General features: G+C 46.7%; 1 protein-coding gene across 1 annotated transcript in view; it reads left to right on the top strand.

Annotated features, from left to right (window-relative positions):
* The first annotated feature begins 568 nt into the window (after positions 1-568).
* LOC147125004 (protocadherin-20-like) overlaps positions 569-26,295 on the top strand; it is a 47,832-nt gene continuing 22,105 nt past the window's right edge. Inside the window, exon 1 of the mRNA XM_086007940.1 lies at positions 569-702. Within this exon, the coding sequence (XP_085864066.1) occupies positions 652-702 (51 nt within the window). The 5' untranslated portion in view covers positions 569-651. The remainder of the gene's footprint in view (positions 703-26,295) is intronic.

Genomic DNA, 26,295 nt, shown 5'->3' with positions numbered 1-26,295 from the left:
AGTCCACAATACATTTTGATTCCTTATGTTTGTGTGCTTTTCTCTTATCTACCGTGGCCTGATGGAACAAAAGGAACCAAACGATTAACGCTAATGCCCTGAAATTGCAATGTGGGATGCTAGTGTGGGAACTCTTAACCTGTGCACTTAAACCAAATTTGTGATTGCCTCCACTGAAATAGCGCTGAGAGAAATTTCAGACAAAGGCATTTCTGTATGCTGTCATCCCACAGCATAAATTTCAGGGTCCAAATTATTTGGACAAAAAACTATTCAGTGAACTGAATCTTTTCTGAAATATTGTAGTAATACCCAAAGGTTTAAGTGATTTGGTGCGTTGCATTAGTTTCCTCACAAACTGCTAAACTGCTCATGCTCAAATGATGTTTGAAACATTGCACTTAAACTTTGCAAACTTCACCAATGAATAATGAAATCGCAGGCAAACTGGAAAGGGAGCTATCCCCACCAGTTTCCTGGACTGTGTGCCTTACATTAAAAACAAAAATGCTAAAAAGCTGGTAGCCCCACCTACAGCTGCTGCCATTAAAAGCAGGAATTTCTGCTACACTGCAGCATTGACACTTTCAGGGACTGCTGAAGCAAGCACTCTGTTCTTTATTAGCAGAGTAAATTCTATTAGTTGGAACTATGGATCTTAAAAGTATCTTCTGTGTGGGTTGTACAGGATCAGTGCTTCAGGTAATTGTTCTTGTTTTCTTTTTTACTTGTCTGCAGATGCATCTGTTTCTGTCCACTTTGAGAAGTGCAAGAACAGTGCTTTCAGAAAGCCTGTTACAAGAAGACAGTCATATCACCAATTTTGTTATTTAAGATTATCATTATTTAAGAGCTTGGTTTCACTGTGTTTCCTCAACAGCATATGCAATGTTATTTATTTCATTGAAGTCTATACAATGTGCTTCACAGGGGAAAATGGGCACTATAGATGTTGCGTAAAACTAAGCTACTGCCACCTTGCTATTTTACATCTCAAATGTCTGCACTCTGCAATGGGTAGTTTAGAAAAGCATAAAGAATAAATATACACATATCGTATTTCTCATTTGCAACATTAAGGTCTGCATTCTGCGTGTTATCCATCAGAAAACTACGAGTAAATGTTGCTGAAGTACTTGTCAATGTCGAATTTTGGGAAGTTCAGTAAATTTTACCAACAGGTTAGAATGATTAGCCCTGTCATAGGATTTGTCAACTCAAAGTGAAATACAATCTGAATATATTTTTAAAAAAACCTACAGAATGGCTGTTAATTTCTTCTAACAGCATCACTGGTGTGGAGTTTTAAGCACTTGCAAAGGATGGCATCATTTGTGCAACAAAATGTGTGAAAAAGAGGTGCAAAATTGGTGACTGGAATCAAAATTTGAAACAGTTGGCCAGCACTGTATAAACAAACAAATGCTCTTATCTGGCAATTTAGGGACTATATGACCTACTGGCAATGGGAGTAAGTGCTCAGTGTCAAACAAACATTTCTCCACAGACTGATTTGTTTCCCACCTCTTATCTGCTAGATTATAGCCATTATTAATTTTGACCTGCAATGATTTTTCAGTGTTTTACTTTGTTTCACATTTTCTATATTGAATCAATATTCATTTCATACAGAGTTCCAAACTGTAAATATTTACTTCACCTTCTTAATGTACAGTGAAACCCTGTTTTAACACGTTATTTTCTCCAAGAAACATTTACCTGCAAGCGTTCCTGCAATGAGGCTTCACTATTTATATATAATAAGAACAGGAAATACTGGAAACACTCAGCAGGTCAGGTAGCATCTGTATTTTGCTTTTGTTTCACTATTTATAAAGTTGTGTCACAGCTAGTAGGTTTTTGAAAAGACACTATTATTTCTTTCTGCAGTTTAAAATAAACTGTGATTATTCATTAAAATGAATTAGGGCCAAAGTTTCCCTTCTTATCTCATGATAGCAGTAACAGCATTGTAGGAATGGGGATCAAGCCCATTTTCATCCCAAAGTTTCTATTTTTCCCTGTCATCAGAGGCTAGACAATCAGGAAGATTACTTAATCACTTAAAACCACTCCCAAAACTTCCACGACAGCTCAGTCATGTGGAGCGGTGCCAAACAGACCAGAACAGTCCCAAGCTTATCTGCTGAGTTCTCTTTAGCTGTTCTCAGCCCTGGACAATAACAAGCTGTGGACTTGTGCTGCCCCCACCCCCCATGGGCTAGGTAGGCAGACTGCCCGACTTCTCTTATGGATGGAATTTAGGGTGTAAATTAAATAAAACGGAAACCCAGCAAAACTGGGTCCCACCCCAAATTCCAGCTGCCTAGGGTGAAGTGCGCCTGTCGTCATTGGCACCCAGAATTTCGGGGCCGAAACACCTGCGCAAGTAAAGCCCAGCATGACAAGCATCAGAAGAGAGATGGGGGGGGGGGGGAAATGGAAGCAAACAAAATTGCTTCCAAAGGGCTTTCCATGCTCCAGTATCTATTTTCTTCTGCATGACCCTTTGGTTGGTGAGTGAAATATATACCCTGGTGAGAATGCTAATTTTTTTATTAAGCAAGGAAACAAGATTCCTGATATAAAAAGAGAAAATGCTGGAAACACTCAGCGGGTCAGGCAGCACCTGCGGAGAGAGAAACAGAGTTAACATTTCAGGTCGATGACCCTTCGTCAGAACTCATTCTGGTAGATTCCCGGTGTACCTGCTGAGCCATCTTGTTGCGGGGGGTGCTGGTGGGGAGGGGCGGAGAGTTGGTTGCGGGGGAAGTTGGTGGGGTGGGGCAAGTTGGTGATAGTGGGGGTTGGTGGGTGGGGTGTTTTCCACTTTGCAAAACCTGGACACTAATCTCGTCAAGTTTTGTTTATTTAATGGCCTCAAAGGGAAATGTTAATTACTTCAGTTTTCCACTGGACGAGGTTGTTCAATTGGATTTTGCTAGCCTTACCAAGCAGAAACCTGGCCAATCAGAAGTTGCCTGCAATATTTCCTTTTACCCCTCTGAAGAAGCTCCTTAACTATTCACATCAGAGAGTGGGAAACTGACGGAATTTAAACTTAGCAAATTTTACATAGAATTACATAGAATGCACAGCATGGAAACAGGCCATTCGGCCCAACTGGCCCATGCTGGTGTTTATACTTCACATGGGTCTCCTCTCACCCCTCTTCATCTTCATTCTTGTTCTTTCTCTTCATCTAACCCGATCAGAATTTGTACATCCTAATTCACGGGCATAGAAACATAGAAGATAGGAGCAGGAGTAGGCCATTCGGCCCTTTGAGCCTGCTCCGCCATTCAACGAGATCATGGCTGATCATCCAAACCCTAGCACCCGGTCCCTACACCGACAGCCATCCCACCCAAGCCCTATCCCCGTAACCCCGTAACCCCACGTATTTAATCCCCCCTAACACTAAGGGTCAATTTTTATCATGGCCAATCAACCTAACCCACACATCTTTGGACTGTGGGAGGAAACCGGACCACCCGGAGGAAACCCACGCAAACACGGGGAGAATGTGCAAACTCCACACAGACAGTCACCCGAGGCCGGATTTGAACCCGGGTCCCTGGCGCTGTGAGGCAACAGTGCTAACCACTATGCCACCGTGCTTTTAACGTGCCATTAACAGCTTTTGTAAGTCCAATTTATAGAGTCATGCTGTTAGAATGAAAATATTTGCTTTAATGTGTCATTAATGTGTTTCAATTGTTTAACACCCAGGACTATGCTTAACACCCAGGGCTACGTTTAACACCCAGGGCTATGCTTAACACCCAGGGCTATGCTTAACACCCAGGACTATGCTTAACACCCAGGGCTATGCTTAACACCCAGGACTATGCTTAACACCCAGAGCTATGCTTAACACCCAGGGCTATGCTTAACACCCAGGACTATGCTTAACACCCAGGGCTATGCTTAACACCCAGGACTATGCTTAACACCCAGAGCTATGCTTAACACCCAGGGCTATGCTTAACACCCAGGGCTATGCTTAACACCCAGGGCTATGCTTAACACCCAGGGCTATGCTTAACACCCAGGGCTATGCTTAACACCCAGAGCTATGCTTAACACCCAGGGCTATGCTTAACACCCAGGGCTATGCTTAACACCCAGGACTATGCTTAACACCCAGGGCTATGCTTAACACCCAGGACTATGCTTAACACCCAGGGCTATGCTTAACACCCAGGGCTATGCTTAACACCCAGGACTATGCTTAACACCCAGGGCTATGCTTAACACCCAGGGCTATGCTTAACACCCAGGACTATGCTTAACACCCAGGGCTATGCTTAACACCCAGGGCTATGCTTAACACCCAGGACAATGCTTAACACCCAGGGCTATGCATAACACCCAGGGCTATGCTTAACACCAGGCAGTGAAGGCGAAAACCTATCCTCGGGAGTAGTGAACATAAGGACAAAAAAAACTAACAGTTTCAGCTGACCTACCAATTTCCATGTTTTAACGCCCTTCTCTACGATTGTTGCTGTTGAAAAACAGCAAAAAGTAATATCCCCCATAGACTTTTGTTTGCCTGAGTTACTAATGTGCCAGTGCTAAAACTAGCACAGGGACATTGCGAAGCTTCAGGGTGTTATGAATAGATTGACAGATGTCCAAGCATGGATACTGGTGACTACATTTAAAAATGTCCCACTCATAAAGCTTTCTGTAAACAAATATACAAGCCTGCAGTGAGTTATTGTTGGCCAGTCTACAAGATCCTTGCACACTCTAGAAACTCTGCACAAGTCATGGGTTGCCTAGTTAGTAACGAGTGGGTGGTGCCATACAGAAAGAAAGCTGTGTTGTACCAAAGGCAGACAGCATTATGTTTTGAATGCACGTTGCCAACAGAGCTCTGTAATAATTGTACCTAGTGTTTCCAGCACTCGCAGCGATGTACTGAATTGCACACAATTGTTTTAATGGGCACAATTCAAAGGGTAGAAGAATGACAGATAACTTTTCTGGCTCTCTCCCGTCTATCCCTTGAATCATTTGTTAAAGCAATAGTGCCAAATCAATAAATCATTGGACAAGTCACGAGTATTGGCAAAGCTGTACATCCTGTTATTTACAGGGCACTGTTTGAAAAAGTGGTTCATGAACCTATTTACTTTGTGGAGGGAGAAGAGCCTGAAAAGTCTTTTCATGCTAACACTGTACACATTTGAAGCAATGATGCATTGCATAAATCATTGCATCCTGTGTCCTCAAACAATTTTAAAATGTTTGCCAAACATTATCTTCATGCAGGCAGTATAGGCACACCTGTTGGAATTTGGCCAAAAAACAACAGAGCCCAAAACTAAATGAATGGATTAAGATTTTTACTCACTTCACAATTTCCTTTTAACTCTAATCCTGCAAATTCATTTGGACATCCATCAAACTTTTCAGAGCCCTTGAACTGTTCATGGTACCGTGCAGATTCAATTCCCCAACACAGTAAACAGAGGAAATTGAAATGACAACATTCAAGATGTGCTGCTCACTCTCAATCTGCTGCATGTTTATTATGACCTAAGATAAAAATCCAGCAATTACATTTTGAAAGTTTGCGCTGCAGCAGATAAACAACCACAGCAGCTTACATTTATATTGCCCCTTTAATGTAGAAAATCATTCCAAGGCCCTTCACAGAGGCGTAATCAGACAAAAATGGAGACCGAACCAAAGAAGGAGATAAAGTAGAGGTGTCCATAAGCTTGGGTTTTAAGGAGAGGCTTAAAGGAAGAGAAGGCGTTGGAGAGGTGGAGAGCTTTAAGGAGGGAATTCCAGAATTCCATGGTTGCCAATGGTAGAGCAAAGGGAGGCAAGTCAGAGGACTTGCAGGTTGTTTCAAAATCTAACTTTACTTAAAAGCTCTGTCGTAATTTTAATTTTATATCAATTTGAAGACAGAGAAAATGCACCCTCACATGACTTCTTGCTCCTTCAATAAAAGAGAGTTTGCCACAAGGATGACCTTTTAAATATTTTTACTTCTGTCGATTCCCTTCGGAACATACAATAAGAGCGCTCGCTCACGCCGGTCACGACTCCAACGGCATCTAATCAGGAAGGTAACCTAGAAAAAAAACCCTGTGTTGCTTAGAAGGCCAACACCCTACTTGGTTTGTTTCCAGTGAAGCTGACTTGCGCTGATTACTAAGGATGCATTGACATCCAAGAAAGTTGGTAAAAGTTGATCAACAGCTTGAAAAAAAGCTGGCACAGCCCCCAAAAGTTGACAACTGAAAACAGCCCTGTTTAGAAGTCTATGACAAGTGAAAGTAAGTAGGTACTTGTATTAAAGGGGGGGGGGGAAGTAAATAAAGGGGAAAATCCAAATATTGAAGGCAAAAAATAACATAATCTGGTTAATTGTAAGCACTTTTATACCTCGTAATTAATAATCTAAGAAAAGGAAATACAAAAAGTGACATGTGGATTTTCAAAAGACCAATCAGACCATCACCTCACCAAAAGTTACCTCAACAGTAACTGTCCCACATCCAGCTACCTTCACCACCCCAACTCCAGCAGGCCCAGTTCACAGAGGGACACAGCTCCACCAGGCCTAGTTCATAGAGGGTCACAGCTCCACCAGGCCCAGTTCATAGAGGGACACAACTCCACCAGGCCCAGTTCACAGAGGAGCCCGACTCCACCAGGCCTGGTACACAGAGGAGCCCAACTCCACAAGACACAGTTCACAGAGGAGCCCAACTCCACCAGGCCCAGTTCACAGAGGAGCCCGACTCCACCAGGCCAAGTTCACAGAGGAGCCTGACTCCACCAGGCCCAGTTCACAGAGGAGCATGACTCCAGCAGGCCCAGTTCACAGAGGAGCCTGACTCCACCAGGCCCAGTTCATAGAGGGACACGACTCCACCAGGCCCAATTCATAGAGGGACACGACTCCACCAGGCCCAGTTCACTGAGGAGCATGACTCCGGCAGGCCCAGTTCACAAAGGCACACAACTCCACCAGGCCCAGTTCACAGAGAAGCCCAACTCCACCAGACCCAGTTCACAGAGGAGCCCGACTCCACCAGGCCCAGTTCACAGAGGAGCCCGGCTCCATCAGGCCCAGCTCACAGAGGAGCCTGACTCCACCAGGTCCAGTTCACAGAGGAGCACAACTCCAGCAGGCCCAGTTCATAGAGGGGCCCGACTCCACCAGGCCCAGTTCACAGAGGAGCCCGACTCCACCAGGCCCAGTTCACAGAGGAGCCTGACTCCACCAGGCCCAGTTCACAGAGGAGCATGACTCCAGCAGGCCCAGTTCACAGAGGAGCCTGACTCCACCAGGCCCAGTTCATAGAGGGACACGACTCCACCAGGCCCAATTCATAGAGGGACACAACTCCACCAGGCCCAGTTCACTGAGGAGCATGACTCCAGCAGGCCCAGTTCACAAAGGCACACAACTCCACCAGGCCCAGTTCACAGAGAAGCCCAACTCCACCAGGCCCAGTTCACAGAGGAGCCCGACTCCACCAGGCCCAGTTCACAGAGGAGCCCGGCTCCACCAGGCCCAGTTCATAGAGGAGCCTGACTCCACCAGGCCCAGTTCACAGAGGAGCACAACTCCAGCAGGCCCAGTTCACAGAGGAGCCTGACTCCACCAGGCCCAGTTCATAGAGGGACACGACTCCAGCAGGCCCAGTTCATAGAGGGACACAACTCCACCAGGCCCAGTTCATAGAGGGACACGACTCCACCAGGCCCAGTTCACAGAGGAGCCTGACTCCACCAGGCACATTTCACAGAGGAGCATGGCTCCAGCAGGCCCAGTTCACAGAGGAGCCTGACTCCACCAGGCCCAGTTCATAGAGGGACACGACTCCACCAGGCTCAGTTCATAGAGGGACATGACTTCACCGGGCCCAGTTCACAGAGAAGCCCGACTCCACCAGGCCCAGTTCACAGAGGAGTCCGACTCCACCAGGCCCAGTTCATAGAGGGACATGACTCCACCAGGCCCAGTTCATAGAGGGACACGACTCTACCAGGCCCAGTTCACAGAGGAGCACGACTCCAGCAGGCCCAATTCACAGAGGAGTATGACTTCACCAGGCCCAGTTCAAAAAGAAATCACACCCCAACACCTCAGCCTTCCACAGAGATGCTCTGTCCTCTTCCAACATTCCAGTTGATATTTGTACTCTTCTCCTATTCTCCACTCAATTCAACCTGGGATTCTTTAGCCCCTCCAACCTCGTTGAAGCTGGTAATCTGTTTCCAACCCTCCCTATTCAATCTAGCACTATTCACTTCCCTCCAGTTCAAGCTGGCATTCTGCTCACCCTCAGCAGGTACTGTCCCTCACCACCCATCAGATTATGCTAGTAGTCTTTCCCCCCCCTTCAGATCAAGCTGACACTCGTCTCCCCCCATCCTCCACCCACTCTTCCTTCACACTCCCTTTTAGATAATGTTGGCACTCTGTTGCCTCCTCCACTCCAAAGTATCATCTCCAACTTCTTCCCTCTTCTCCCACAAAGCAACACTCCCAGATTTTCCCTGGTTGCACCTCCCCTTCTTTCCCCTTCCATCTCGCCTTCACTGACATCTATATCCCCCTTCCCTATGCCATTTATTCCAGTATTCTCATTCCCCTTCACTGCCATCCCATTTCACACTTCCATCTCCTCTTCACTGTTTTGCAATTCCCCCATTCCCACTCCTCTTCATTGCCATTTATTTCTATCCCATTGCCATCCATTTCCCCTCCCACTCCCTTCAGCACTTCTCCTACCTGAGTGCTGTTGCTAATGGAATTTAGTCTAGTAACACCATACAATAAGCAAGAACTACTGTTCTTATGCGAATTCCCATGTACATCATTTCCATTGACAGTAGAACTCTCTAGGTGCTGCAATGAGAAGAATGGGGCCAGGTCCACTGTGACTTTTGGAATTAAATGCTGACATGGGAACCAGGCTCCCAAAACAATATGTGCATTTCCAATACGGAGGTCATTTTAACTTTGGTGATAGTGTAAAACGGTGACAGCAAGCATTTTCTGTTTTCTATTGCCAGCATCCGCGGTATTTTACTTCAGTTTTAGTGTAAAACAGAGGAAACCGGCCATTATGCACCCCACCCTGTTTTGCTTTCTATTATAAGTTATAATAATTACCCCTTAGATGTTAGCACCAGTACAAAACAGTTTCACTTCGCACTGAGCTCAAGGTCAGGGCACATGGGAATTAGTTTGAGCTTTCAAACCTGATTTTCACTACACGATTAACACTGGTTTGAAGCTGAAAGCACTTTAACTGATACTAAGGGGGTAATTTTAACCCCAAAAACAGGTGGTTTGGGGTTGGGTGGGAAGTTAAAGTGTTAAAAATCTGAATCCGGCCTTCAACCTGCCCACTTCAGTTTTAACTGAGTCGGGACGGGGACGGGCATCCAACCTGCTCCCAGGAGGCGGGTCACCCATTTAAATATCATAATGAGGCTGGAAGTCTCTGATTTAACCTCCATTTTAAATTTAACAGTGGCTGGTCGGGTTTTGAAAGCCTCATGCAACCCGCCAGCTAATGGAAGGCGAGGACTGTTGGATCCAAGAGGTACACATATCTCCTAGACTCAGCATCACTGCCTAACCCACCCCTCGTGATCGGAGACCACCCCCCCCGCAACACGAGGACTCCAATCCACCTCCGCAGGCCTCTGATTCCCCCCATGAGGCCTCCCCACCCCCCATGCTCCTCCGGCCCCTCGATGTCGTCTGCCTTCCCTCCCCATGCTCCTCCAGCCTGACTGATGTCATCTGCCTCTCCCCACTGTGCGCCTCTGCCCCCACCCCATTCTCCTCCGGCCCTCCAACGATGCTCCTGGCTCCCCCAATGACCTGCCGGCCCCGGCCCCCCCATGTCTCTGGCCCTCCAAAGCGCTCCCAGCACCCCGATCATGATCCACCCCCACTCCTCCGGCCTCCGATGATGTTCCCGGCCCTCCGATGTGCTCATCGCCCCCCCCTCACCCCCACTGTGCTCCTCTGCTCCCCCCCCAGTGCTCATCTGGCCCACCATCTCCCAGCCCCCACGCAATCCCTCCCTCCCTCCTCACTGCAGCCTGGTTCCACAGGTCTAGCCACCCGCTGCCAGCCAGCCTCTCATTGTGGCTTAAGTTGGGAAACAGAGGTTTCCAATGCAAATCAGACACTGCCATTAAATTCAGCAGGGCCTGCTGGAAACGCTTGCTCCTGGGTTTCCCAACCGCTTCCAACCACCCCCCCCACCCCGCTTCCTACCCGCCAAAGTATTAAAATTCAGGCCTAAATTTGTAGTGTGAATGCACCATAGCAGTGATCCAGCAGCAAGAAAAGTGATGTGTAGCAGCCAAGGGCAGCTGCAAATACAAATGCCATCCTAAAAACCAACAAATTTTGCTTTGGGTTTTAAAGAAAGAACTGACTGCGCCTTTCACCACCTCAGGACATCCCAAAGCACATCACAGCCAAATAAGTATTAATATAGCCAATGAATTACTTTTGAAGTGTAGTCACTGTTGTAATGTAGGGAATTCTATTTTTCTGAATTGTAGGATCCATTTGCATGTGTTTTTTTAATTTTGCTTTCGGAACATTTATTTACTTAATTAGTTCTTCATTCAAGTCTATGATTCCAGACTCTGAAGTGTTCATTGCTGCTGTGCATTTACTTTTAATTGAGATTTAATTTAAGTGACACATCTTTTTAATAGGGGCCTTTGTGTGCTTAATGGAGGCATAATAATAAGAATGAGCATCTCTTTCATGCCTGATAACCAGAGTGTGATTTTTTGGACTCAGTGAGATAGCGGATGTTGGCTGCTGTCAGTTTGAGGCTCCCACCCAACATAACAGAAGTGGGAGTAATATACTCGCATCAACCCCAACTCATTTTAAAGCACATCTGCCACGTGGCTTAGCAATTTACCCTGGGTGGTTTATGTCTTCACTGAGCCACCATCAAAACTATTTTTTTTTAAAGAGCTAATTTTCTCCAAACCACTTTCTCCCAACATGTATAATTGTCTTAAAAACATGTTTATTTTTAAATGAGAAGGCAAGCCAAATTTTTTTTAGTATCTTTTCTTTCTCACTGATTTGGGACAATTTCACACTGTGCATACCACTCCACAGCCTCTCAATAAGTGCAGAAAATAATCACTTAAATCAGAATTTTACTGATTCAACAAACATTCTGCATGGTAAATATACGCTGCGGCCAATGAAACTCATTCACATAACATAGGTAGTGTCAGTCAGCAATTTATTTTCCATAGATTATCAATCCAAAACTTCTGTATCTCATTCTGCAGTTGGTTATAAGATAGTCGTAAGCTTTGCATTTGAGTTTACATCATTTCATATAGCTCATACGTATCCTTGCTAACATAAACAAATTTTCAGCAGGACAAAAGCAAAATACTGCGGATGCTGGAAATCTGAAATAAAAACAGAAAATGCTGGAAATACTCAGCAGGTCAGGCAGCATCTGTGGAGAGAGAAACAGAGTTAACATTTCAGGTCGACGACCCTTCGTCAGTTCTGACCTACCTGAGGCAAAGTGCTTCTTGACAACAAATACACACAAACGAAGGGTCATCGACCTGAAACGTTAACTCTGTTTCTCTCTCCACCGATGCTGCCTGACTTGCTGAGTATTTCCAGCATTTTCTGTTTTCATTTCAAATTTTCAGCAGCGATGTGCTTTGAAAGTGGTGTTCAACTGATCTTGTAGGAGTAAGGATTTTTGCACTTACCACTTTCTTGATGCCTGATTAGTTATTTGCTGCAAACCCAGAAAAGGTGAACCAAGGGCATCCAATTTGACAACACACTGCAAGCTGCCAAAACTCACCCACCCTCTCACCCGTTATCCCTGTTCAACTTAAGGCTTTTGCGAGGGAATGACCTCATTCCTGTCGACCTCAGTGCACAGGCCTACCAAGCTGTAAAGAATCATAAGTGTTCTGGACCGATGGACATTATGTGACATTCTGGACATTTTTACATGCAATAGCACCCTCTGGTGGCGGTTATTGTGTTAACAGTTTGTAAGCTGGGAAGGTCATTTGACCTTTGTTCCTTTCTTCCTGTGAGAGGTCATTTGACCTTCTTACCTTTCTTCCTGTTGACCCCAGGAAGCAGTTTTGCCAGGAAGAACCTGACTTGAGTAATGGAGAATTTGCTATGAGAGGTTCCATTACAATCCAGTGTAATCTGACTTCATATGTTAGGCCAAGCGCAATATCTGTGAGTATCTTTAGTTCTTAGCATAAAAGCAATGTTGTCAGAGTAATATTTTGATAATACTATGTTTATAAAAGGTTAATATTTAATAGTTACAGAAGTTAGTTCAAATGTTAGTTAGTTATACAATTAGTCTATTCTACTGTTGTAAATATGTTTATATCTTGTGTAATACCGAATGTGTAGTACTCAGTTTATGTACAAAACATACTTTGTCTTTGTTTACAGTTTCACAAATTTGTTCAATTAAAGCTTCAAAACAGCAACCGCTTCACGAAGAATTATTTTGAATAAAATGTTTAACTTGCTGGATAACTAGATAGGAGCACGTCTAGCGCGGCCAGTACAATAAGATCATCAGTTTATATACCTGCATGTAAACTACTCTATCATATGCTATATCATGAAAACTGCTTTATCACAAAGTAAAATATACCATTTACTATATAAACTGTAATGTACTATGTAATTTGAAATATACTATGACCCAAGAACTCAGTTCAGTAAAGCAAATTAATCTCCATTTGGTAAAGTGACTTTTCTCCTTATCTAAAACCTCAGTTTAATTTTTGTACATTTCTAGCATTCCCACAATGCCATATCCTCTTATTCCTTTGACTGAAATCTTTCTCACACCAGCTCTAGATCTTTTATTCATGGAAACTCACCCAGCATATATTCAGTTGTGCATCTGCACATTTAATGCATACCCTTAAAGGAATTCTCCAGGAAAAGGCCCAAGATCAATTTTCTGCTGTAAATATACCTCACTCGAAACAAATTAAAAAACAGATTCCAAGCTTAATTTTAAAATATGTTACTGTGCACGCACTCTCCTACCTGAGGCAAAGTGCTTCTTGACAACAAATACACACAAGCAGAATATTGGCCATTGAACTGGCTTTCCAGCTTTTGTCAACTTCACTCAGTTGATAGTCAGTAGCACCCATGCCTGAGTCAGAAGTTATTGTGTTAATCCTAGTCCAAGATTTAAGCACACAAATTCATTACTGCAGTACTGAGGGAGTGCTGTATAACTGAAAATTCAGCCTGTTATGGTTCAGGCTCTTTCCCAGTATTTGCTCTGGTGCTCATGGCTAGAGAGTAACCTACATAAGCGTACAACATTAAACACAAGTTAGCGTGCCCAAGTGTAGCAATTAACCACCGATCATAGTAAGGTTATGGAGAATAAATGGAATGCTCACTGATCTCTCACATCACTTCCGAAGGTGGAAAATAACACATAACCAGAGCAATGTACATAGGCTACAACTGTTTCGTTAATTTTATGTAAAGGTTAAATAATAGAGATGCTAAAAGATACAGCAACATACTCAAAGAACACAACATTTAAAATAATAGCCCCAATATTCCTCTCCTTCGTTCCGCAAGAATACTCAGCTCCTGGGCACAAAGCAGGAGTGGAGATTGGTTGGAGGGAGTGGGTAGGGGAGAGAGCAGCGTCATTTTGCCTGAAGCAGATGCAAGTAGAGTTGGCTTGTGCAAGTACATGGGAGAGGCCGAATTGCTCCTTCTGCTCCACTTCCCTTTTTCTTTGTCAATGGGTGTTTATTTGGAGGGGCCCTGGTGTTAGATCCTGCGCCCAGGCTCATTCAGATCGTAGTTTGCAGAGCTTGCTGTAGCTCCCTCAGGAGTGAAGGCCTCTGGATGCTGTTAGAGAGCACTGAGGTCTGCAGCAGGGGCTGGAATTCTGGGTGCAGGAGACTTTCTTTTTATTCGTTCATGGGATGTGGGTGTTGCTGGCTGCAATCACAGAAAATCACAGAACCCCACAGTGCAGATAGAGGCCATTTCGGCCCATCGAGCATGCACCGACACATATCCCACCCGATCCCCGTCACCAACACATATCCCACCCTATCCCCGTGTATTTAATCCCCCTAACACTAATGGTCAATTTATCATAGCCAATCAACCTAACCCGCACATCTTTGGACTGTGGGAGGAAACCGGAGCACCCGGAGGAAACCCACGCAAACACGGGGAGAATGTGCAAACTCCACACAGACAGTCGCCCGAGGCCAGATTCGAACCCGGGTCCCTGGCGCTGTGAGGCGACAGTGCTAACCACTATGTATGTATGTTTAAGGGGAGAACTACTTTTTACAGCTCCTGTATACTGTAGTACCGGCAGTGACCACACCTGTATATAAACCCTGAGTAGGGATCTGTATAATTAGTTTTAGAGTAACCCTCATTCAGTAAACACCTGTTGATTGTTCCCTGCAGTCTCTTGTCTAATTATTGAAGGACACAACATCAAGATACACGGATCTAACATTGGCGACGAGCAGATTCAAACCTACCTGCAACTCTGCATCACCTCCCAGGGATTCGCTCCTGGAGAACAGTGGAAGAAGGCCGAGTCCAGAAGCACGGGCGTCGACCACGGGAAACCCCCCAGTCATCCAGCAGAGATTTGAGCATCGCAGGGGAAGCTGTCGAGAGCCAGCTTGGTTCTCCAGTCACAGTGGTCCAGCGAAACGGGCTGGCAACAGGTACTGCGCAGACCCTTCCCAGACAGCGGCGGCTAGAGCCGACCGACGACACAGGAAAAGGCCGAGCAGCGTCGACGGGGGAAAGAGAGAGGGTAGAGTGCACAGGGCACAGCCGGTGTTCAGGACTGAGCGGCGTCAACGAGAGGGAGCAGAGCGCAGCCGGTGTTCAAGGGCCGAGCAGCATCAACGGGAGAGAGAGGCGCGCAGGAAAACGTGCAGAGAGCAGCCAGTGTTCAAGGGCCGAGCAGCATCAGCGGGGAAGAAAGGAAAACGCGGGAGACGCCATTTTAAGCTGCAGCGGGGAAAAAGGGAGAGTGCGGGAGATGCCATTTTGAGCCAGTCTAACCACACCCAGGGATGCCGAAGAGTGGCAGTGTCACAGCATTCGACAATGAAGTCGAAGATTGGACGACATATGTCGAATGCAAAGAAGCGTACTGCAAGGCGAATGAAGTGCCAGATGACAGGAAAGCGCTGGTATTGTTGAATTCAATGGGTGCAAAAACATATGGCTTACTGCAAAACCTAGTAACCCCAGAGAAGCCAGTGGAAAAGGATTTTGAAAACATAGTGCCAATCCAAAAGGACCACTTAAACCCCACACCGCTGCTGATAGCAGAAAGATTTAAGGTTCACAAAAGGAACCAGCATAAAGATGAAAGTAATGCTGAGTATTTAACGGAACTGCGCAAGCTATCGAAACACTGCCAGCTTGGAACAGGACTAGCAGATACTTTAAGGGACAAGTTTGTGTGTGGGCTTCAAAGTGAAGGAACCCAGAAACGGCTTCTATCAGAAAAGGATCTTACGCTGGACAAAGCTTTCAGCATGGCAGTATCACATGAAGCAGCAGCACGGGGCGTGGCAGAGATACAACGGAGACCGCAAGAATATGGCACAAATGAAATGTCATACGGAACAGTGAAGTGCTATCGCTGTGGCAGAACAACACACGATCATAAGGATTGCTGGTTCAAGGACAAAGTGTGCAGTGTGGGAAAGTAGGACACATAGCAAGAGTCTGCAGGTTGGGAAAGAAAACCAGCAGCAAGAAATCTCCACAGGAGAAGTACAAGAAGGTACATAAGGTGACGGAGAGTAGTTCAGATGAACAGAAAAGTGATACAGACTCCGGAAGCAAGGAGTTGGGTTGTCTGGAACTACATAATGTGATCAAAACGGAGGATCACCAAACTATTTGGGTCATGCTCAAGATAGCCGGAGTCCAAGTGAAAATGGAATTGGATACAGGATCAGCCCTAACAGTCATAAACCGAAGGGACTACAAGCGGCTATTCTCACATATACCCTTGAGAGATACAGAGATTGTCTTGAAGATGTACACGGGGCAAAAAGTCTACCCCAAAGGAAAAATAAGGGTGAACGTTATATATAACTGCAAGGAAACACCAAAAATGGACCTATATGTATTGCCAGATGGAGGACCACCACTACTAGGACGTGAATGGATCCGGAAGATACAGCTAGATTGGCATTCCATACAAGCACTGACTGTGGATGCAAAAAGGGTGACGACGTCACACCTGGATGACTGTCAAAAATGCTAACTGCCGCACAAGAAGTGTTCCAGCAGGAACTCGGAACACTAAAAGGCAAAACAGCGATGATCAAAATAGAGGAAAATGCAAGCCCAAAGTTTTTTAAGGCCAGACCGGTACCTTATGCGATCCGCCCAGCCGTCGAAGCAGAGCTGGAAGGTTTGGAACGTTCAGGAGTAATATCCAAAGTGGACTGGAGCGAGTGGGCTACACCCATCGTTCCTGTAATGAAGAGGTCGTTGAGTAATACGCCTGAGGAACCAAAGAAGGTTCGCATCTGTGGGGACTTTAAGATGACAGTGAACCCAGTCCTTCACACTGTACAATATCCGCTTCCGCGGATTGAAGATATTTTCGCCTCGCTATCTGGAGGGAAACGCTTCACTAAGATTGATCTGGCCCAGGCGTACCTGCAAATGGAGGTAGAAGAAGCCTCGAAACAGTACCTCATGATCAACACTCATAAAGGTCTCTACCAATACAACCGGCTGGTGTTCGGGGTAGCATCATCTCCGGCTATTTGGCAAAGGGCAATGGATCAAGTCCTGCAAGGGATTCCAGGGACCCAGTGTTATTTGGACGACATCCTGGTCACGGGCGAAAATGACAGTGATGACCTCGCCAACCTGGAGCAGCTGCTCACTAGATTGAAGGAATATGGGCTCCGAGCTAATCGCCACAAATGCGAGTTTTTCCAGAAGCAGATCTTGCATTGTGGCCACGTTATTGATAAAGAGGGGTTACATAAGTCCCCTGAAAAGATTGAGGCAGTAGTCAAGGCTCCAGCACCGGAAAATGTGTCACAACTGAGGTCGTTCCTCGGGCTGGTGAACTACTACCATAAGTTCTTGCCGAATTTGTCTACAGTACTACACCCACTGAACAACCTACTGCAAACGGGGGTACCATGGAAGTGGAATGACGAATGTAAGCGAGCTTTCCAGAAGAGCAAAGAATTGATCACATCAAAAGAGGTGTTGGCTCATTTCAACCCAGCACTACCAATTCGGTTGGCGTGTGATGCATCACCCTATGGCATTGGAGCGGTGCTGTCGCACAAATTCCCGGATGGCTCGGAGAGGCCAGTAGCCTTTGTGTCTCGGTCACTAACCTCAGCCGAGCGTAACTACGCCCAGATTGACAGGGAGGCCCTCAGCCTAGTGTGGGGAGTGAAAAAGTTCAATCACTATCTGCACGGGCAGAAGTTCACCTTGCTGACTGACCACCAACCACTTGTCTCCATCTTTAATCCAAAGAAGGGCTTTCCGGTGATGACTGCGCAACGGCTACAAAGATGGTCCCTTTTTCTAGGGGCGCACCAATATGAAATCGAGTATAAGGGCACGAAACAGCATGGAAACGCTGATGGGCTATCACGCCTGCCACTGCCTACTGCGGAGGAAGCACCAGCAGTGGATCCTGTCGAAATATTTCATTCAACTATAATTGAATGCTTGCCAGTAACTAACGCTGGTATAGAGAAGGAGGCCCGAAATGACCCGACACTGTCTCGGGTATATGATTTGACGGTGAAGGGATGGCCAGCACATGGCGACTCACTGTTGCCAGCATTCTCATCCAGAAGAGAACAGCTGTCAGTATGCCAGGGGACCTTGATGTGTGGATCCCGAGTGGTAATTCCACCCAAGTTAAGGGAGAGAGTGCTCAATGAGCTTCACGAAGGTCATCTGGGAGGGGTGAAAATGAAAAGCCTTGCTAGGGCTTATGTGTGGTGGCCGGGGATCGATCAGCAAATCGAGGACCTGACCAAGAGCTGCTCAGGATGCCAGAAGGTCCAAAATGCACCACCACATGCCCCTCTACACCCATGGGCGTGGCCCTCATCTCCATGGCAACGGCTGCATATGGATTTTGCTGGTCCTTTCATGGGCTCAATGTTTTTAATAGCCGTGGATGCGCACTCGAAATGGCCTGAGGTGATCAAAATGTCCTCCACCACCACGGAGAAAACTATTGCAGTCCTACGGACCATTTTTGCCAGGAACAGCTTGCCAGAGCAGATTTGCTCTGATAACGGACCACAGTTTGTGTCCGAAGAGTTTCGAAGATTTATGAAAAGGAATGTGGTAAGGTATTACACATCCGCCCCATATCTTCCAGCCACAAATGGATTGGCTGAGAGGTTCGTACAAACCTTTAAAAAAGCAGTAAAGGCCATGTGCGATGACGACATTCCACTGCAGCATAAGGTGGGCAATTTCCTGTTAGCCTACAGAAATGCAACACATGCAGTCACCAACCAGGCCCCGGCAATGACGTTCTTTAACCGAAGGTTGAGATCTCGTCTGGATTTGCTCAAATGTACGAAGAGATGTTGAGAGTAAGCAATTCCAGCACATCAATGAGAAGCCGACAAGGAGCTTCAATGAAGGACAACCAGCCTTGGCCCGCGACTACCGAACAGAGAAATGGCAACCCGGAACGATATGCACACGGCAGGGGCCATTTATGTACACAGTGGATGTTGGGGAGAACATTGTGAGATGCCATGTTGACCAGATCCTAGAGTCACAGGAACGAGTCAACCCCATGTCTCGCCCATACGTACCTGGTGATGAACCCGACGTACAGGTAGCATCTACCCCAGAAACAGTAGCGTCGGAAGCGGATGAACCAACCGACGACAGGGGGCCAGAATCGCCTCCGCACCTAGAGCAAAACACTCAGGAAAGGCGCTATCCAGAAAGGATCAGGAAGCCTCCCCAAAGAATGAATTTATAAATAGGCTATTTTCAGCTAATGTTGCATGTTAAAAGTGTTCATTGTAATTAGTTTGTTATTTAATTGTTAAATGAGTGTTATGGTACTGTTAATCTAAAAGGGGAGGAATTGTAATGTATGTACCTTTAAGGGTAGAACTACTTTTTACAGCTCCTGTATACTGTAGTACCGGCAGTGACCACACCTCTATATAAACCCTGAGTAGGGATCTGTACAGTTAGTTTTAGAGTAACCCTCATTCAGTAAACACCTGTTGATTGTTCCCTGCAGTCTCTTGCCTAATTATTGAAGGACACAACATCAAGATACACGGAACTAACACTGGCAATGCCAGCATTTATTGCCCATCCCTAGCTGCCCTTGAGAAGATGCTGGTGAGCCGCCTTCTGAACCGCTGCAGTCTGTGTGGTGAAGGTACTCCCACAGTGCTATTAGAGAGGGAGGTCCAGGATTTTGACCCAGCGGCGATGAAGGATCGGCGATATACTTCTAAGTCAGGATGGTGTGCGACTTGGTGGGATACTTGGTGGTGGTGGTGTTCCTATGCACATGCCGCCTTTGTCCTTCTAGGTGGTAGAGGTCGTGGGTTTGGGAGGTGCTGCCGTAGAAGCCTTGGTGAGTTGCTGCAGTGCATCTTGTAGATGGTACACACTGCAGCCACGGTATGCCGGTGGTGGAGGGAGTGAATGTTTAAGGTGGTGGATGGGGTGCCAACCAAGTGGGCTGCTTTGTCCTGGATGGTGTCAAGCTTCTTGAGTGTTGTTGGAGCTGCACTCATCCAGACAAGGAGAGAATATTCCATCACACTCGTTACTTGTGACTTGTAGTTGGTAGAAAGGCTTTGGGGAGTCATGAGGTGAGACACTCGCCGCAGATTACCCAGCCTATGACTTGCTCTTGTTGCCACAGTAATTATGTGGCTGGTCCAGTTAAGTTTCTGGTCAATAGTGATCCCCGGAAATTGATGCTAGGTTATTCAGTGATAGTAATGCCATTGAATGTCAAGGGACAGTGATTAGATGCTCGCTTGTTGGAGATAGTAATTGCCTGGTGCTTGTGTGGCGCGAATGTTACCTGCCACTTATCAGCCCAAGCCTGAATGTCGTCCAGGTCTTGCTGCATGCAGGCATGGACTGCTTCATTATCTGAGGAGTTGCAAATGGCACTGAACACAGTGCAGTCATCAGCAGACATCCCCACTTCTGACCTTATGATGGAGGGAAGTGTTGTGTCTGTGTATAATAAGACACAGAATGCAGGAGAAACGGTACAACAGGTGTTTACTCAATGTGGCTCACAGTGGAACTGCCTGTACAGATTACTACTCAGTGCTGTATACAGGTGTGGTCACTGCCGGTACTACAGTATACATTAGCTGTAAAAAGTAGTTCCCCCCTTAAAGGTATACACATTACAATTCCTCCCCTTTTAGATTAACAGTACCATAACACTCATTTAACAATTAAATATCAAACTAATTACAATTAACACTTTAACATGCAACATTAGCTGAAAATAGTCTATTTATATATTCAGTCTTTGTGGAGGCTTCCTGATCCTTTCTGGATAGCGCCTTTCCCGAGTGTCTTGCTCTTGGTGCGGAGGCAATTCTGGCCCCCTGTTGTCGGTTGGTTCATCAGCTTCCGATGCTACTGTTTCTGGGGTAGATGCGACCTGTACATCGGGTTCATCACCAGGTACGTATGGGCGAGGCATGGGGTTGACTTGTTCCTGTGACTCTAGGATCTGATCAGCGTGGTGTCTCACAATGCTCTCCCCAACGTCCACTGTGTACATTAGTGGGCCCTGCCGTGTGCATATCGTTCCTGGCTGCCATTTTTCTGTTCGGTAGTCGCGAGCCAAGACTGGTTGCCCTACATTGAAGCTCCTTGTTGGCTTCTCATGGATGTGCTGGAATTGCTTACTCTCAACATCTCTTCGTACGTTTGGTCTGAGCAAATCCAGGCGCGGTCTTAACCTTCGGTTAAAGAACATCATGGCCGGGGCCTGGTTGGTGACTGCATGTGTCGCATTCCGGTAGGCGAACAGGAAATTGTCCACCTTGTGCTGCAGCGGAATGTTGTCATTGTACATAGCCTTTATTGCCTTCTTAAAGGTTTGTACAAACCTCTCAGCCAATCCATTTGTGGCTGGATGATACGGGGCGGATGTGTGATGCCTTACCCCATTCTTTTTCAAAAACCTCCGGAACTCTTCGGACACAAACTGTGGTCTGTTGTCGGAGCAAATCTGTTCTGGCAAGCCATTCCTGGCAAAAATGGTCTGTAGGACTGCAATAGTTTTCTCCGTGGTGGTGGAGGACATTTTGATGACCTCAGGCCATTTCGAGTGCGCATCCATGGCTATTAAAAACATTGAGTGAATGAATGGACCAGCAAAATCAATATGCACCCGTGCCACAGAAATGAGGGCCACTCCCATGGGTGTAGAGGGGCCTGTGATGGTGCATTTTGGACTCTCTGGCATCCTGAGCAGCTCTTGGTCAGGTCCTCGATTTGTTTATCGATTCCCGGCCACCACACATAAGCCCTGGCTAGGCTTTTCATTTTTACCCCTCCCAAATGACACTCATGAAGCTCATTGAGCACTCTATCCCTTAACTTGGGTGGAATTACCACTCGGGATCCACACATCAAGGACCCCCGGCACACTGACATCTGTTCTCTCCTTGTCGAGAATGCTGGCAACAGTGAGTCGCCATGTGCTGGCCATCCCTTCACCGTCAAATCATATACCCGAGACAGTGTCGGGTCATTTCGGGTTTCCTTTTCGATACAAGCGTAACTTACCGGTAGGTATTCAACTATAGTCGAATGGAATATTTCGACAGGATCCACTGCTGGTGCTTCCTCCGCAGTAGGCAGTGGCAGGCGTGATAGCCCATCAGCATTTCCATGCTGTTTCGTGCCCTTATATTCAATCTCTTAGTGGTGCGCCCCTAGAAAAAGTGACCATCTTTGTATTCGTTGTGCAGTCATCACCGGAACACCCTTCTTCAGATTAAAAATGGAGACAAGAGGCTGGTGCTCAGTCAGCAAGGTGAATTTCTGCCCGTGCAGATAGTGATGGAACTTTTTCACTCCCCACACTAGGCTGAGGGCCTCCCTGTCAATCTGGGCGTAGTTACGCTCGGCTGAGGTTAGTGATCGTGACGCAAAGGCTATTGGCCTCTCTGAGCCGTCCGAGAATTTGTGCGACAGCACCGCTCCAATGCCGTAGGGTGACGCATCACATGCCAACCGAATTGGTAATGCCGGGTTGTAATGGGCCAATACCTCTTTCGATGTGATTCGTGTTTTGCTCTTCTGGAAAGCTCGTCTACATTTGTCACTACACTTCCATGGCACCCCAGTTTGCAGTAGGGTGTTCAATGGGTGTAGTATTGTAGACAAATTTGGCAAGAACTTATGGTAGTAGTTTACCAGCCCGAGGAAGGACCTCAGTTGTGACACATTTTCCAGTGCTGGAGCCTTGACTACTGCCTCAATCTTCTCTGGGGACTTATGTAACCCCTCTTTATCGATAACGTGGCCACAATACGAGATCTGTTTTCTAAAAAACTCGCATTTGGGGCGGTTAGCTCGGAGCCCATATTCCTGCAATCTAGTGAGCACCTGCTCCAGGTTGGCAAGGTGGTCACTGTCATTTTCGCCCGTGACCAGGATGTCGTCCAAATAACACTGGGTCCCTGGGATCCCTTGCAGGACTTGTTCCATTGACTTCTGCCAAATAGCCGGAGCTGATGCTACCCCGAATACCAGCCGGTTGTATTGGTACAGACCTTTATGGGTGTTGATTGTGAGTTTTTTTTTGATGTTTCTTCTACCTCCATTTGCAGATACGCCTGGGCCAGATCAATCTTAGTGAAGCGTTTCCCTCCAGATAGCGAGGCGAAAATATCTTCAATCCGCGGAAGTGGATATTGTACGGTGTGAAGGACTGGGTTCACTGTTACCTTAAAGTCCCCACAGATGAGAACCTTCCTTGATTCCCCAGGCGTGCTGCTCAACGACTTTTTCATCACAGGGATGATGGGTGTAGCCCACTCGCTCCAGTCTACCTTGGACAGTACACCTGAACGTTTCAGACTCTCCAGCTCTGCTTTGACGGCTGGGCAGATCGCATAAGGTACCGGTCTGGCCTTAAAAAAGTTTTGGGCTTGCGTTTTCTTCAATTTTAATCGTCGCTGTCATGCCTTTTAGTGTAACGAGTCCTTGCTGGAACATTTCTTTCACGTCAGTTAGGATCTTTGACAGTCGCCCAGGTGTGACGTCGTCATCCTTTTTGTCAGCCACAGTCAGTGCCTGTATGGAATGCTAATCCAGTTGTATTTTCCGGATCCATTCACATCCCAGTAATGGTGGTCCTCCATCTTGCAATACATACAGGTCTAGTTTTGGTGTTTCCTTACCGTTATATATAATGGTCACCCTTATTTTTCCTTTGGGGTAGACTTTTTGCCCCGTGTACGTCTTCAAAATAATTCTTGTGTCTCTCAAGGGTATGTGTGAGAATAGCCGCTTGTAGTCCCGTCGGTTTATGACTATTAGGGCTGATCCTGTGTCCAATTCCATCTTTACCTGGACTCCTGCTATCTTGAGAGTGACCCACATGGTTCGGTGATCCTCCGTTGTGATCACATTATGTAGTTTCAGACAACTCAGTTCCCTGCTTTCGGAGTCATTATCACTCTTTTGTTCGTCTGAACTATTCTCCGTCATCTTATGTACCTTCTTGTACTTTTCTTTGGTAGGTTTCTTATTGCTGGTTTTCTTTCCCGACCTGCAGACTCGTGCTATGTGTCCTACTTTTCCACACTGTCTGCACACTTTGTCTTTGAACCAGCAATCATTCTGGTCCTGTGTTGTTCTGCTGCAGCGATAGCACTTCTCTGTTCCATATGACATTTCGTTTGTGCCATATTCTTGTGGTCTCTGTTGTATCTCTGCAGCGCCCCGTTCTGCTGCTTCATATGATACCGCAATGCTGAAAGCCTTTTCCAGCATAAGGTCCTTTTCAGATAAAAGCCGTTTCTGGGATCCTTCACTTTGAAGCCCACACACAAACTTGTCCCTTAAGGTATCTGCCAGTCCCGCTCCAAACTGGCAGTGTTTCGATAGTTTGCGCAATTCTGTTAAATAATCAGCATTGCTTTCATCCTTATGCTGGTTCCGTTTGTGAAACTTGAATCTTTCTGCTATCAGCAGCGGTGTGGGGTTTAAATGTTCCTGTAGTATCATTACTATGTCTTCAAAACTCTTTTCCATTGGCTTTGTTGGGGTTACTAGATTTCGTAATAAACCATATGTCTTTGCACCCATTAAATTTAACAATACCGATGCTTTCTTGTCATCTGACACCTCATTTGCCTTGCAGTACACCTCTATTCGTTCGACATATGTAGTCCAAACTTCGACTTCATTGTCAAATGCGGTGATACTGCCACTCTTCGGCATTTTGGGTGTGGTTTAAAATGGCCTCTCCCAATGGCTTAAGATGGCATCTCCCGCGCTTTCCTTCCTCCCCCGCTGCTGCCAACGCCGCTCCCGGCGGCTCTCGTGGCAATGGCGGTGCCCTGTAGGTTTCGCGCGCTTCTCCTGCGCTGCTGCCAACGCCGCTCTCGGCAGTCCTCGTGGCAATGGCGGCGCCTCGCGGGTTTCTGCGCGTCTCTCTCTTCAACGCTGCTCGGCCCCTGAACACCGGCTGCGCCCTGTGTGCTCTGCCCTCTCTCTCCCCCATCGACGCTGCTCGGCCCTTTGCTGTGCCGCTCGGTCGGGCTCCAGCCCGCCGCTGTCCGGGAAGGGTCTGCGCACTACCTGTTGCCAGCCCGTTTCGCTGGACCACCTCAACTGGAAAGCCAAGCCTGGCTCTCGACAGCCTTCCCCCGCAATTCTCGAGTCTCTGCTGGATGACTGGGCGGTTGCCCGTGGTCGACGCCCGAGTCTCTGGCCTTGACCTCCAATCCACTGATCTCCAGGAACGAATCCCCAGGAGGTGATGCAGAGTTGCAGGTAGGGTCGAACTTGCCTTGTCGCCAATGTTGTGTCTGTGTATAATAAGACACAGACTGCAGGAGAAACGGTACAACAGGTGTTTACTCAACGTGGCTCACAGTGGAACTGCCTGTACAGTTTTCTACTCAGTGCTATATACAGGTGTGGTCACTGCCGGTACTACAGTATACATGAGCTGTAAAAAGTAGTTCCCCCCTTAAAGGTATATACATTACAGGAAGATCATTGATGAAGCAGCTAAAGATGGTTGGGCCTAGGACACTGCTCTGAGGAACTCCTGCAGTGATGTCCTGGGGCTGTGATGATTGACATCCAACCACCACAACCATCTTCCTTTGTGCTAGGTAATACTCCAGCCAGAGGAGAGTTTTCCCCCCGATTCCCATTGACTTCAGTTTTACTAGGGCTCCTTGACGCTACACTCGGTCAAATGCTGCCTTGAGGTCAAGGGCAGTCACTCTCACCTCACCTCTGGAATTCAGCTCTTTTGTCCATGTTTGGACCAAGGCAGTAATGAGTTCTGGAGCTGAGTGGTCCTGGCAGAACCCAAACTGCGCATCGGTGAGCAGGATTTTGGTGAGTGCTACTTGATAGCATTGTCGATGACACCTTCCATCACTTTGCTGATGATTGAGAGTAGACTGATGGGGCGGTAATTGGCCTGATTGGATTTGTCCTGCTTTTTGTGGACAGGATATACCTGGGCAGTTTTCCACATTGTTTGATAGATGCTAGTGTTATAGCTGTACTGCAACAACTTGGCTAGAGGTGCGGCTAGTTCTGGAGCACAAGTCTTCAGCATGACAGCTGGGATGTTGTCGTGGCCCATAGACTTTGCTGTATGCAGTGCACTCAGCTGTTTCTTGATATCACATAGAGTGAATTGAATTAGCTGAAGACTGGCTTCTGTGGTGGTGGGGACCTCAGGAGGAGGCCGATATGCATCATCAACTCGGCACTTCTGGCTGAAGATGGTTGCAAACGCTTCAGCTTTGTCTTTTGCACTCACATGCTGGGCTCCACCATCATTTAGGATGGGGATATTCATGGAGCCTCCTCCTTCCGTTAGTTGTTTAATGGTCCACTACCATTCATGACTGGATGTGGCAGGACTGCAGAGCTTTGATCTGATCCATTGATTGTGGGATCGCTTAGCTCTGTCTATAGCATGC

This window comes from Somniosus microcephalus, chromosome 1 (genome assembly GCF_052327205.1).
Source record: "Somniosus microcephalus isolate GS21.2 chromosome 1, FLI_Smic_1.0, whole genome shotgun sequence".
In the NCBI taxonomy this organism is placed as follows: Eukaryota; Metazoa; Chordata; class Chondrichthyes; order Squaliformes; family Somniosidae; genus Somniosus; species Somniosus microcephalus.
The sequence above is the reverse complement of the archived record's forward strand: the minus strand, read 5'-3'. Positions and strand labels throughout refer to the sequence as shown.